Below are 15,102 nucleotides of genomic sequence, written 5' to 3' on the forward strand. Positions count from 1 at the left end.
TGGTGGTGGAGGGTGAGGCCTGTTTAATTTTCTTCTTATACAACAACATTAGGCAACTTGTCATGCTTACCTGTACTCAGGGTAGAAGGATGAAGGGGACTTTGGCTTCCCAGGATATTCATCCTCATGCTTCTCTTCTGCAAAAGAAATGCCCATATTAGCACTGAAGAAAACAGACTGATGCACAACAAGTTAACTGACTTCCCACCTGAGAGTGAGTAGCTGACCAGGATGCCAGGCATCAAATGAAGACCCTGTCTGATCACCAAGAATGAAGAACACATGGATCACAGTGGTGGTTAAAAACAAACCAAAAGCATAATGGTGCATTTCCAACCATCCCGGTATTGAAACAGAGACACTTGCTTCTCATATAGAAGATGTATGATAGAAATCCTAAAAAATCTTAGCAGAAAAGTATGAGCTTGGGTAAACTCAGGCAGTTCTCAAAACATGGGTCTTGAGAATTCCCATACTTGGGAACTTTCTCCTTTTTTCAAACTACTGGGAATTCTTTCTAAGCCAGGGTCCTGGATTTATATTTTACACATGATCTTTAAAGACTCAGCTGAAAGACAGGTGATATTCTTCCCATCTGGAGATTTAGAACTTGAGCCTCAAAGATGAAGGAACTATTTGGGTACAGCCCCCCCCACCCCCCGTATGCCCAATGGCCTCATTCAGGACAGGCTTGGTGCCCTACACAGACAGTTGCTAAAAATGCATCAACAATAATAGTTCTTCCCATGAACCAAAGAGGTAGAAGGTTCTGTTCTTCTCTGCCCCTTCCATGGGATCCTATCCATAGGGAGGCAGTGGGGGCTGGCTGGGTGCTGGACGCGTGGAGGACTCAGAGGGGTCAACTGCTTCCTGCAGTTCCTTACAAGCATCTCCTCCCTTGCCAACACCACAGAGCCATACTTTTGGAAGAACAGAAAATGCAGGGGGGGCTACCACCCACAGGGGAGCCTCTTCTTGTTGGACTGGGGCCATGGTCTTACCCGCCAGGCATGGCCCTCTTCCAGGGCAGCGCTCTGGGCTTCAGCCGGATTCTCTATCACTCTTCCTGTTTGCCCAGAAAAATCCATTGCCACGAGGGAGTTCTCAGAGACACTGCGCTGGGAAGAAAAAGCCACAAATTTGTAAGAAGCAAGGAAATCAGTACAGAGGGAAATTTTGGCATGAAATGATCATAAAGATAGCCAGGAAAGGGTGCCCTATCTCCACTTCTGAACCCCTGATTCAGGATAAAGGTCCACAGATTCAGGTTGAAAATTCAGAGGCACCTTGGGCTAAAAATGGCTTTGATTTTTCTTAAGAATAAAAAATGATCCTGTCTTCTCATAGTATTCATAGGCTGCTGGCAAGGTCTCCTGACACCAGTAGGTTATGGACTGCACTGCCCTTTACTGGTTTCCTAACCTGTGCTAAACACATCAAAGACATGAAAACACAGGGTGAGCCTAGCCCTCAGCTGTAGATGCCATCCTCAGGTGTGTTAGCTCAGGACAAGTAATACTGGACTCTCGATGGAGTCATCTGCCATCTCAAAAGAACAGACAAAGAAGGATCTTTAAGATCATATTTTAAAGCCACAACATGTTTCTGTGTCTCTGGGAAGCAAATCACATACTGAAGACACAAAAAGAATAATAATAATGATGATGTCTCACTTCTAACCAAGGAATGATCTCACCATAATGGCCAACAGCACCTATGGGTCCCATGGCTTGAAGGAACAAAATCCTAGGCAGAAGAGGATGCTCCTGTAGAGCTGGAAGTTGCTGTTGGTATTTTTAGCACATGGAGTTATTTACCTAACAACCTTGAGTTAAGATGTAGGGATGGGAGAAGAATGATAGACAAATTTCTTCCCTGAAGCATGATATTGAAGTACAAGATTTGTGTTCTGGAAAATGGAATGCACAAGACATACTGGTTTCCTTGGAATGTGTTCACTCTTTCTGGAGCTGCCCTTACCAGTTCTTGTGAAATGTTGTCTACAACACACGGAGACACAGCAGCAGAAAAGGCTTCTGAGCTAGGAAAGGCCAGCACTGTACTTACCACTGGTGTAGCAAAGGGAGACAGCAAGGCTTTTCTCTGTTGAGGGATGCGGTAGTTCTGATAGAGGAGCATTCCATACTGAAGAGAAAGATAAGAGTCAGCACCAGGAGGGTAGTAGGAGCCCCAAGGTCCCAGCACATGGAAAATGCCAAGGCTGGGAAGGGCAATGTTGAGTACAGAACAATGAAAAATATTGTTAACAGCCCCCACAAGCCGAAGCACATTCAAGATGGCGCACTTCTCTCAGTTCTGTCTCAGTTCTGCTATTACACTGCAGGAGATGAGCACTGACTGGTTTTGGAATGTTGGAAGGGGAATATACAAGACAGTGACAAATGCAATTATAATAATAGGATCAAGAAGAATTAACCTCACTGAGTGCTACTATGGGCCAAGTACTGTCTTAAATGGTTGTTGTATTATTTTCATTTAACCATCTCCATTTTATGAGCTATGTACTATAACTTTCCCCATTTTACAGATTATGGAACTGAAGCACAGAGGAATGAAGCAAATAACCCAAGGTCTCAGGAAAGTAATGATTTAGAATTTGAATGTACCAAAGCTAATGATTCCCCTGACTACCAGGCTTACTGCTTAACCGGCTCAGCAGTTTGTGCTTTATTTTTCTTGGTAATAAGTACCCAGGGCATTGAAAAGTCTTACACACATCCAACATCCCAACCAACACTCCCAAATTACTGGCTCACACCACCCACTTGGAAGATAAAAGAATCAGGAAGAGGAAACAAAGTTATCAAGCAGAGTGCATCTTCCTCTTGACATTCCTTCAGGGGACGTAAGCTCCGATCCAGCTCTAGGTCCTACAGTATGTACTCATTTCTAAAATAAAAACATTTAGAACATGACAAAACAGTCTAACATAGGTATAACTGCATTCCCGTGAGAGGAGAAGAGTGAGAACAGGTCAGAAGAAATAACCCAAAGTGACAGTCGTCATGAATTTTCCAAAATCAACAAAAAGACATCAAGCAACAGATTCAAAGAGTAAGATAAATAAATTAACACCCAGACACATCATGGGAAGACTGCTATTAAAAAAAAAAAAAAAAGAAAATGTAAAAAGCAACCAGAGAAAAACATTCATTATTTTCACAGAAGCACTAGAGGATAGACGGCTGACAGTTTTGTACAAATGATGAGATCCAGAAGACAATGGAATGGGAGCAAATGCAGAAGAAAATAACTGCCACAACCAAGAAAAGTTCCTTCAATAATGTAGGTGAAACAAAAATTGAAAAAATTTCTAAGGCCCATATTAAAAAAAAATTGCTAGGCTGAGTTCTTCTAGTCCCAAAAAGAAGAATGCAAATTCAAGAAAAATTAGAGTACAGATATGGAAGTGATTAAAATTAAAATTGAGTATATTAAACAAAACAGCAAAATTTCTTAAGGCATTTTAAATATATACAGAATTAATATTCATAATAAAAACATTTCAAAATGAGCAATGGGGAAAATGGATAAGTCCTTAGGCTAACCTGAAAGTTGAAAAAGGACTAAATTATAAATTATAAAAAAATATAATAAGTTAAAGATGCATGTTGTGATGTCTAGGTTAACCACTAGAAAACAATAAATGAATATCTAAGAGATAAGTTAACAGAGGAAAAAATATAAATAAAATTACTTGGCAAATCCAAACAAGAGAAAAAGGAGAGGAGGGACAACTTGAAAACAACTAGCAAATGGTAGATTCAAATACAAATACTAATAATCACATTAAATGATACAATTAAATTAAAATAAATGTTCCAGTTAAAAAAATGAAGATTATTCAGTAAAGAATAAGATGTGGTGCTTATCAGTGATATTCCTTAAACATAAGGACCCAGAAAGTTGAAAAAATATGGTTAAAACAAACTATGCAAACACTAATCAAAACAAAGCTATATTAATATTAGACAAATTAAACATTAAGGCATGGAGCATTACGAGGGATAATGAAGTGTATTTCATAATGACAAAGAATTGATTTACCAGGAAGACATAAATATCCTAAACATTTGGGCACTAATAACAGACACACTTCAACTTATTCACATATTTTCAGGTACATATATACAGTCATCCCTCAGTATCCCCTGGGGTTTGGTTTCAAGATCCACTGCAAATACCAAAATCCATGGATGCAAAAGTCGCCTATAGAACATGGTGTAGTATTTGCAAATAACCTACTCACTTCAGATCATTTTTTGATTATCTAAAGTATCTAATATGCAAATGCTATGTAAAAAGTTGTCCTGCATTATTTAGGCAATAATCACAAGAAATCTATCTATCTATATATGTTCAGTAATAAACACCCCAAAAAAATTTTTTTTAAAGAACAGTTCTGATCTACAGTTGGTTGAATACAAAGATGCATAAACTAGATATAGAATGCCAACTGTGTGTGTGTGTGTAAATGGATAGAGAAAGAGACAGAAGTAATGGATTGGTAACCTTGCACAAGGAAAAGTCTCCTGTCTAACCCCACTCCTGGAAGGTGATCTCTAAGTCTTTGGAATGTCCTGCCTGAAAGAAATGACTGGGTTTAACTGGGGTACTTGGCTAAGCCACACAGTACAATAACAATGTGATTTATGCTGGGACTTTGGACCACACATATTAACTTGATTTTTGGAAGGGCTGCAGACTAAGGACAGACACATAGGTGGTCAGCCACATCTATATGGCCAACTATTACACCAAGGCTTGGGTAAGCTTCTCTGGTTGGCAAATCTTTGTGTGTTTGCACACATCTTTGTCAGAAGAAGCAAGTACTGTGCACATGACTTCTCTAAGAGAGGGCAACTGGAACCTCCTACCTGGAACTCTCTTGGGTCCTTCTCACACACATTTTCCCATTGCCAATTTTGACTTGCATCTGCTTAATGTAATACCATGAATGTAAAAGCTTTGCTGAATTCTGAGTCCCAACAAATTAATGAAATTGAGGCTGGTCCCAAGAGTCTCCCATACTTGCACACAGTGCACTGTGCACATGCATGCACACACACAAACACTCATACAGGCTGAACATCCCTAACCTGAAAATCTGAAATCCACAATGCTTTAAATCCTGAAATCTTTTGAGTACCAATGTCATGCCCCAAGTAAAAAATTCCATACCTAGTTTCATGTGATGATGAGTTATAGTTAAAACACAGGTGTACTACAATTATTGTATAAAATCACCTTTAGGCTATGTATACAAGAGTATGTAAAACATGTAAGAGTTCTGTGTTCAGACTTGGGTCTTATCTTCAAGATATCCCATTATGCATATGCAAATACTGCAAAATCTGAAACAAAGTTCAAAAGCCAAAATACTTTTGTTTTCATATTTCAGATGAGAGGTAATAAATATGAATTCTGGGCTTATATTTAATAACTTTCCCTTCCTTTTCTTTTGGTTTTAATTTGATTGCCCTTATAGAATGTCTTGAATGAGATACTTAGATCATTGGTTTTAAGCCTTATTTTATGAATATATTTATTTATTTACTTAAGACAAAAAATTTGCCTCTAAAGTTTTATAGTTGTGATTTAGTTATATTTATGATTATTCAGTTGACACACTCTAATTTTCTTCCATATTTCATCTTTGATCCATAAATTGTTTAATATTGTCTCTAAGTTGGCATAAAATGATACTTTATTTGATTATATCTACATTTGTTTTCAATTACTAAGAAATTTGAATGTTTTTCATTTATTATCTGCATCCTAAGACTATTAATTTATGTTGTTTCAATTTAGAAATATGAAGGCCTAGATGGTAGTAATTTATTTATATGTAATCTTAATATTGTTTAGATATTAACTTACTGTATATCAGCTCTATCATAAAGTTACCTTCTTCTACTTTCTTTTTTTTTTATTTAAGTTGACTGGATTTTAAATATATGTGTATAATCCAATTAATGTTTTTTTTTTTCTTTATACTTTCTTCAACTGTTTCAGAGACAGTATGACTCCAGAAATGTTTCTCCTTCTTTTGCAATACAGATTTCTTATTTCTTATTCTCATTTAATTGAATGTTTAGATTCAATAAAGAAGAAAGGCAACAGTGGCTATTTTGCATGTGTCTGTAAAGCAATTATAGAAATGTTTCTGCAATAAGGATAGTGGCAACACTTGGCTAAACACAGTCAATATCTTGCCATGGTAAAAAACATTCTCCCCATACAGTATGTTAGCAAAATAAGTAATGTTAAAAATATAAATGACATAAACAAATTCCTAAGAGTTTAAAATTACAAATGGGATTGAGTTTTGGGATCTAATGAAAGGAGTCTATTTTACTTTGTATCTATTGTATACTAATAGCTTCCCTTTAATTCCTACTTCTAATTCTTTTCATAAACACTGAAGAATCACAGGATGCTACACTTACCTAAAATGAAAAAATTCCATTACCTTAAAATTAATTATACATGTGACTTCTCTGTTCTTAACTAAGGCCATACGTAAGTTTTTTTCTTTTGAAAAGATAAAACAAAGTCATGGTCAAAGAATGATTCATGAAATGACAGTAAACTCCAGGAATATAAAATGAATTTAAGATGCACTAACATGAGGGGGATTTATCTGTGCAGGAGACATATACTCATTAAGATGGATATGAATAGACAGGAAATCCATTATGTCCAAGTGGGCTTGGGTTTCCTGGGTCCCTGCAGTTCCATGGATCCATGTGCCTAGCTCAGACCAATGGCAGTGCATAAAGTGACATATCATTTACAGTCAAGTAGTTGACTGGGGATGCAAAACCTTCCTGGATTTTTGTCGCTTCCTTTTGCCATATTGGATGTGGGCAATGTTCAAGATGGCAGCTGCTCTCTACCTGCCAGATTCAAGCAGGGCAGCAGCAGGAGCTATAAGCCAATGACACTGAGGAATGTTTGCTAATTAGGAATAATCTGAAATATCACATCATTTGATTAACCTTTTTATCCATCCTGCATTTTGGAGAATTTTAAGAGATTTTGCCTTGAAATGGGGACAAATCCTGCTACAAAAAACTTTGAGACCCATTAGATTTGAAAGATCCTCTTACAGGGAAGAAGATCTTCTTCTAAACCAAGGATTCTCACACTTTTAGATTTAAAAAAGAAATAAAAATTTGGGGAAGGAAAAAAAAAAGCCATCGTTGCCTTAAGTTCAGCAATTAAATTTATCAAGTAAGAAAATTATCATACACATAAAAATTAACCCAAACCCATTACTTGATATCAAAATTTTATAAAATAAAGGACATCAACACTAAGTGAGGTATACATAATCTCAGACTCAAGGAGTTAAGTTCTTTACCATGAGCACAGTTAGGCTCACGTATAGCTTTTTACATTGGATCTTGTCTATTTTGCTACATCATGGAGTACAGAGATGAGGGTCTCACTGTTAGAGGACTGGCTTTTGGGAACCACAGGTCAAAATCCTGGCATCCAAATAGTCTGTGACCTTGGTGTGAGTGTGCAGCAGGTAGGTATCATCGAAAGGAGAGGGGCTGAGGACACACTGAGCTATGCAAGTCTTACTATAACTCTGAAGATGCTCCCATCTCGGGGATCCTCAACCATCACAGGACCCTCAACTTCATCAAAATTCATCTGTACTGAGACCCGAGTCCTCCCTCACTGGATTAAGCAAAATCAAGTATGTCAAACTCCTGGCCTTGGACTTGGCATACAGTAAGCACTCAACAGAGTCACTCAGTATGTGGATGGTTTACTTTTGTTCTGCACAACTTTTTCAGTATGCTGAGATGACTCTGTTCTCTGCATTTAGCACACTGCTTCCCATGGTTGCCATGAATTTTCTCTTTGTTCCAGACACACATTGCTGTATTTTAACAGCATTAGTGCAAGAGAATGTGCCCAGTTTCTCAGCAGTCTGCCTTTCTGCTGAACATCTAATTTAATTGCCTTTCTAGTGTCAGCTCATTTAAAACCAAAGCAACCACAATTATAGATTCTTGGATTGATGAATCGAGACCTCCCTTTAGGGGATGAATTTCTATAGCAGTTTAAGAAACTTTAGAAGACAAAGGGAGGAGGTAACAGATAACTGTTATTAAGTTTTAACACTCCCTGCACAGACCCTACTATATCCAAGAAATTACTTAACAATGTACTATGAAGAAATGAGGAACCTGATTATTCTCTGCTGCTCTGTGTTCCAATAGCATCTTCCTGCAAAGCTGAGTGGAGCCCTGTTAGGCTTTTCCTGGGTATACACAAGATACAAGACTTATTTGTTTAAAGAAAATTGTCTCTGTGCAAGCACCTACAGATGTATGAAGGTCTTAGGGTTAATTTAAATTAGTAAGGTTTTCCTTCCATAAAGGATTTCTAAATAATAAAACTGCTATTTCAATATTCCTGGCATTGATTATTATCCACTAAACAGAAAGGATACCTGGATATAATTAGGCAGAGTAGGAAGGTAATTCTTTATGATTCAAGACTCCAGGGTCTCCATTTTGACAGTTGTTCCCAAAGAAATAATGCCCCTCATGTCATCTACTTCTCCAGGTAAGGACATAAAACATCTGATGCACTTTTAGGGGACAAGTGTGTTTGAGGGGCTGAAGCCGACAAGGACCTCTCATCACTTACTACAGAGAAGACCTGCATATCCACCATAAAAAGATTCAACCCAATGTTACTTTAGTCTATGCTGGTGTCACACTGTGGAGGCCCAAAAGGGGTTCTCACAGAGTCTCCAGTCTAAGCTCCCTGTCTGGTGACCTGCTGCACCCATCTCAGGTAGATTCTCACTCTGTCCATGATATCCAGCATCCAAGAGGGAGATACCACATCAAATGAGGAAGAGTCAGAGGTGCATGGGTAGGCTGGTTCCCGCTTTGACTCCATTATAATTTTCTGAGCTCTGCTGTGTTTTGTGCTCTAAGAAGTCTTTGCCCTCAGAATTTTGGAGGTGAGTCAGTCAAAATGCTAACCTGATCCCTGACTGAACACAGTACTAGCCCAGGAGGGACGGTTTGTGGATCCTGCCTGGTCCTGCTCTCTGTAGCTCGCTGTGCAGCCATGACCCACCCCAATAAGAAGACTCATGACCATGGGCTAGGTCAACACACCATCTTAGAAGCCACCCTGTGCAAATACCAGGTACAAGATGCAGAAGGCATTTTAGCAGGTTTCTTCCCTGGCTTCATATAGCAAAAATTCCTGGAGCATAAAACACCTTGTTCTACGGGCAACATGGAGAAGGAGCCATCTCCCTTAGAATCTCAACTCTTACTTGTGCTTTTTTCTTCTTTGATTAAGACCATTTGATAGGGGGCCAGGAGGGAGGAGACATTTCAGAATGTCCTAAGACAAGACATAATTTTTGACATCTTGAAGCCTGCTCAAGATGATAGTAGACCTTGGAGTGTAACTAGTTAGGACAGTGACTCTCACAGCACTGGAAATTGGCCCTCATGGCTGCCACTACCATGTTTATGCAAAGTCTAAGTTCCCAGCCTCCTCAAAAATGGTAGTTTTTTATCCTGAAGGCCTCTGGAATCTGGGTCTCTGGATTAAACTAATACCCCTGAAATGGCTGGGACACCAGGACTACATGTAGAATTAGATCTGCAGCTTCCCAGGGTCTCTTAAAGAAGAAAAGGAAGAAATCATGGTAGTTAGGAAAGGGATTCAGGAGCCCGAGCACTGAACTCTCATCCTGGCTCTGCCCCATCCATCCAGTAGCTATACCTCAGGACTTTGAGTTGTCATCTGTACAATGGGATAATGATATGTATGTCATAAAGCTACTGTGAGGAGGAGATAAGGTAATGGATGTAACAGGGCTGAAGAGCGCTTGGCCCATGGTAAATGCTCAACAAATGTTAATGATGTTATATTAACATTAACACTACACAATACATCACTGTTAGTGCTAATGACAGAGACAATACTGCCACTTCCCTTCCTGTGACTAGCTATGGTTTGGCACCTGTTTGTTTTTACTCATGGTACAATGGTTAAGAACTTACTGATTTTCCTTTTTGCCTTTTTAAAAATAAACTAATCATTGATGGAGTAAAACAAACAAACATATAAAAATGTCAAAGTTCCACTGTGGCCTCTGCGCCCCTCTGCCCAGCTGATTGTAATCTCTTCTCCCCCCACAGTCTCATACATATGCATGCACGACAGCAAATACAAACACACACTTCAATTTTTACTCCCTTTCTTCTTCACACCAATGTAGTGCATTCTATACATACTGTTCTACACTTCTCACTTTGATTGTTAATAGTTTTTCCACAACAGAGCACAGAGACCAACCTTTCTTTTAACAGCTACCGAGCGTTCCTCTCAATGACTGACATCCTGTAACTTAAATTTAACCAGTTCCCCATTGATGACAGACTTAAACCTGGCTTAGAAAGAATCAAACTATGATTTGTAATATCTTATAATAATACCCTCTCCTTTTCTATTGTGAATCAGTAAAATTTTGTTTTAATATTTGTGTGTGTGTGTGTGTGTGTGTGTGTATTAGTGGAAAAAAAATAAACAGACTAAAGTACTGGGAGGCAGACATAGGAAGGAAGCTATTAGGGTCTGGATCTGGAATATTCCCTCAAAAGTTCATGTGGGCCACATTCAGAGATGCACTGATTAGATTTTGAAAGATGTGTTATCATGAGTGGATTAATCCATCTGATGGGCTAATAACTTGAATGGACGACTGGGTAGTAACTGTAGACGGGCCGGGCATGCTAGAGGAAGTATGTCACTGGGGGCATTGTCTTGGGCACTCTACCTGTCCCTGGCCCCTTCTTCTCTCTCTCTCTCTCTCTCTCTCTCTCTCTCTCTCTCTCTCTGCTTCCCAGCTTTCATGAGCTGAGTAGCTCCTGGACTGCAGCCTTCTGCCATGATGTTGTGCCTCACCTCAGGCCTAGAGTAATGGAGTCAACTGACCACGGCCTAAACCATGAGCCCAAGATAAACTTTTCCTCCTCCGACTTTTCCTTATCAGGCATTTTGGTCATAGTGATGAGAATCTGACTCACAGAGAAATCTCTCCTAGAGCTTACTTTCTGGCCCTCCTCTAGGAGTGTTTGAAGCTAAGCCTCCTTCCACTTATCCATCTCCTCAGTTTGTTTTACTCAGAGCCTCTGGACCAAATGAAAAGCCGCTGTGGTTTAGTGAAGGATGGAAGTTGTTGTCAAGTAATCCCTGGACGACTGCATGCATTAGCCACAGCTGGCCAACTATCTCCTCCAGAAACTCCTGGATGCCGAGTTCACCTTGGTCAGCTGATGTGCAACTGGAGTGGCCTTTGGAGACATGATGAATCACAGACACATGGGATGTGCTATATATGTACTATAGTGTGTGTGTGTGTGTGTGTGTGTGTGAGAGAGAAAAGAAACACTGAGGAAACAATGTGATAGGTGCTCTCACCGTTCTGTTTGTAGCTTTACTAGGTGATTTTAGTAAAGAGCTATAGGACATCACTTTGACAATTACTATGATTGTCACCAAGGGCACTGTCTCATGTAAGGTTTTATTTAATAAATTCTTTTAGAACTGGTCGGGAGATATTAGCTATGGTGAACCATACAGTTTGGGGTCATGCTTCTTCTCATGGCCCTGGCTTTTTGGAAGTTGAGTCTACTCAGCCATGAAAATAAGTGACCTGTCTCATCTATTGCTATGGTTTGGATATGGTTGGTCCTGAAAAGAGCTGTGTCGCAGGCTTATTCCCAGTGTGGTGCTTTCGGAGGTGGGGTCTAGTGAGAAGATCTTGGGAGTATGTCTTTAAAGAGGATGTATGGCACCCCAGGTTCCTCGTCTTCCTGTTTGGAGATGCAATCTCTTCTTGCCATGTGTGTTTCTGTCATTATTTTTCGCAATGACAATGATACAACCAAAAGACCTCTCACGGGAGCTGAGCTGATGCAAGTACCATACCCTTGAACCTTCAGAAATAGGAGCTAAATAAATCTGTTATCTTTATAAGATAGCCAGCCTCAGGTATTTTGTAACAGTAACAAAAAGAATGGAATAATGTATCTATTATTACCTGTAACCTAGTAATTCTCAATTAGGGGCAATTCCTCACCCTTGGGCCCTCAGGAGACATGTGGAAATGTCTAGAAGTGTTTTGGTGGTCTCAACTGGTTGTGGGGCAAAAAACAGGAATGCTGCTAAATGTCCTATAATGCACAAAATTTCCCTGGCAAAGAATTATTCCCTGCAAAGTGTCAACAGTGTTGAGGTCAGAAAACTGGGCTCTAATCTTCTAAATATTAAGTCCTCTGTTAGAAGCCTCTGAGATCTTATTTAGAAGGATGCATAACTACATCTGAAAATAATAACATACTGTGATAGAATACTGGAAAAGTTACAGGCATTTTCATGCCAGAATAGACCCTAAGTCGGACTGCTCATTTTCCACAAGGAGATGTAAGTGCACCACACACCGCAAGTCATCAAGTACCTTGAGGAGTCTGAACGCTGTCATCCAGCAGATTCTGGTTTGCTCATCCTCGGCACAGAGCAGTCTCAGCTCTTTAGCTTCATTTTTCACTTTGTTTGGCTAGAGGAGGAAAAAGGAAATCCAATCAGTGCAATGTGGTGAGTGTGGAGCACACTTTATGGCAAGGCAGAGCTGCACAGTACTCAAACCCAAGGCAATCAGCTGTGGTCATCCATGCAGAGAGCACAGCACATGCACACTCTCCTCCAGGTAGATATAATCCTCTTTCACACAACACAGACTAGACCAGGGCTGGTTGTAGCTACTTATTCCTTAGCTGAAGCATATACCCCTTCCCTAGCTGGGAACTGCAGAGCAGTCAGAAAGCCAAAATCACCACGAGGGAATGAGCATGTGAAGAACGATGGAACAAACAGGAAGAGATGTCCACCTCTGTTGAGGGGGTACTGGAATCTATGGGAGGACAACCTCTTTCCTGAGTTACAGAAGGAAAGATCTTCAAAGTCACTCTCCCAGGGAGACTGAGAAGGTGGCTGGGTGTATTAGCTGGGAAGCAGGGAGGCCCCCAAGGACCTCAGAGGTTATGGAGAGCCAAAATGGTCCCAATGTGGACCCCCCAGTGGAAGTCCAGAGAGGAAGGGCAATGCAGAAAGGGCACTGAAATGGAAAAAAAAAAAAAAAAAAAAACAACCCAAGGCAGGTAGGGGCATGTCACATATCCTGTGGACCCAGAAGAATGACAGGTCTGCCTGGCAGAGGCAGGGCTATGAGCTGAGGGAAAAGCCTGTCCCAGGGTAAACGAATCTGGGCTTCCACGTGAATTCCCTGCTGCAACTCAAAGCACAGTGCTCGGGGTGGACACTGATTTGGCCTTTCACTTCAGGAATCTGGAGGGTCCAGGGGTGAGAGTGACTGCCCAGCACTCAGGGCACCCTGTAAGTACAGAAATAGGAGCAGAAAAAAGTATGTAGCTGGTGTGGGTCAGCAAGAAGGGTGAGGAGCCTCTCCTGTGGTCATCATGGGCTTTTATCTGGTCTGAAGTAGATTCATACTATAGTGGTCTCCACTTAATCTCTGGGATACATTCCAAGACCCCTAGCGGGGACCTGAATCCATGGTAGCTTCAATTCTATAACTGAGCACTTACCAACCCACAGTGGCTTTGACTTTGGCAGTATGCATGGGAGGGCAAAAGTAGCAGATTTCTTTTCCCCTCTTTACATTTTAATGGGTATTAGATTTGTTCTGATTATAGCTCTCGGGAACCTTAGCATATAATTCTTTCCTTTCCTTAATAAGTCCAGAACTTTCATATTTTTCCTTAAAAGGAACATCTGATGGCCTCCCTTCAGCATATCTGGATTACTGGCAACACTCTTGAACTTTGGAGCCACTATTTAAAGTGAAATAAGGGTTATTTGAAAATAAGCACTATATGTACTGCAGTAGTAGATCTGATAACAGAGAGAGTGCTAAGTGACTAACGGGCAGGTAGTATATACAATGTACATATGGTGGATGAAGGGCCAGTATCTTGCGCAAGACAGAGCCTGAAAAGTGTGAGACACCAACATACTACTCAGAATGTTGTGTCATTTAAAACTTATAAATTACTTCTGGAATTTTCCATTCAATATACTTAGACCCTGGTTGACCACAGGTAATCAGAATCAATAGAATCAGTATCAGGAATAAGGGGAGCACTACTGTACCTGCTAATGGTATTTCAGGAAGGCACTGCTGTTATGATACAGGCTGAGGAAGGGATCCCAATGTTCTCTTTTCCCATCAGAATGAAGCTTGAGCTCTGGCTCAGAACTTAGCCCACTGGGGCGAGTTCCAAGCACAACCACTGACTAGCTACCTAATATGGGCAATGAAACTGGATGGTTTCCTACTCTATTAGTATTCATGGATTAAATAATAGGTATGAAACCATTAGTAGAACATTTCATACATAGTAAATATTCAGTAAAGATCTCGTATCATTATGATTGTCAATGTTGCCATTACCCCACTGGGGGCAGAATACGGTCCTGCAGGCATGTGTGTACATGTGCATCTTTGATTATGAGTGTATGTGCATTTGTGTGCATATATGTATAAGCACATTCATTGGAGTACACGTGTATTGTTGGTCACATGCACACAAGTGTGTATGTATATGTGCACATCCATGTATACACATGTGCATGTGCATTTCTGTGCATGTGTCTACACACGCTCGTTCATATACACAGAGGGTGGGCAGTGCTGTGGTCGTTCCTATCTGATTATCCTCATGACCAAAGATGCTACCTTACCCAGTACCTGGAAGTTACAGGTGACAGGCCAGGGGTCTCTTGCCCAATGACTGTCCTTCTCCCACTACTAATACTTGGCTCAGACATAGCTCAGTCACACCTGGTCCTAAGCCATTGAGCCCATCAACTGCATTACTCACAACACTTTCTCTTGAGCTCTGAGCTACTTGAGAATCAACATGTCAAAAGCAAACATGAAACTGTATTTCTGTTAAGAACAAAAGAAGCAACAAGCACATGGTGAGCAAGAGAGGAATTAGT

General features: G+C 40.3%; 1 protein-coding gene across 10 annotated transcripts in view; it reads right to left on the minus strand.

Annotated features, from left to right (window-relative positions):
* The window catches only part of Grb10 (growth factor receptor bound protein 10), a 175,481-nt gene that overhangs the window by 8,387 nt on the left and 151,992 nt on the right, over positions 1 to 15,102 (minus strand). For all 10 annotated transcript variants that reach the window (XM_048786618.1, XM_048786619.1, XM_048786622.1 and 7 more), the window contains 4 exons: positions 12,539 to 12,637; positions 2,068 to 2,145; positions 1,002 to 1,118; positions 71 to 137 (listed from right to left, as the gene is read on the minus strand). In XM_048786618.1, coding sequence (XP_048642575.1) covers positions 71 to 137; positions 1,002 to 1,118; positions 2,068 to 2,145; positions 12,539 to 12,637 — 361 coding nt within the window. The remainder of the gene's footprint in view (positions 1 to 70; positions 138 to 1,001; positions 1,119 to 2,067; positions 2,146 to 12,538; positions 12,638 to 15,102) is intronic.

The sequence above is a fragment of the Marmota marmota genome, unplaced genomic scaffold (genome assembly GCF_001458135.2).
Source record: "Marmota marmota marmota unplaced genomic scaffold, marMar, whole genome shotgun sequence".
NCBI lineage: Eukaryota > Metazoa > Chordata > Mammalia > Rodentia > Sciuridae > Marmota > Marmota marmota.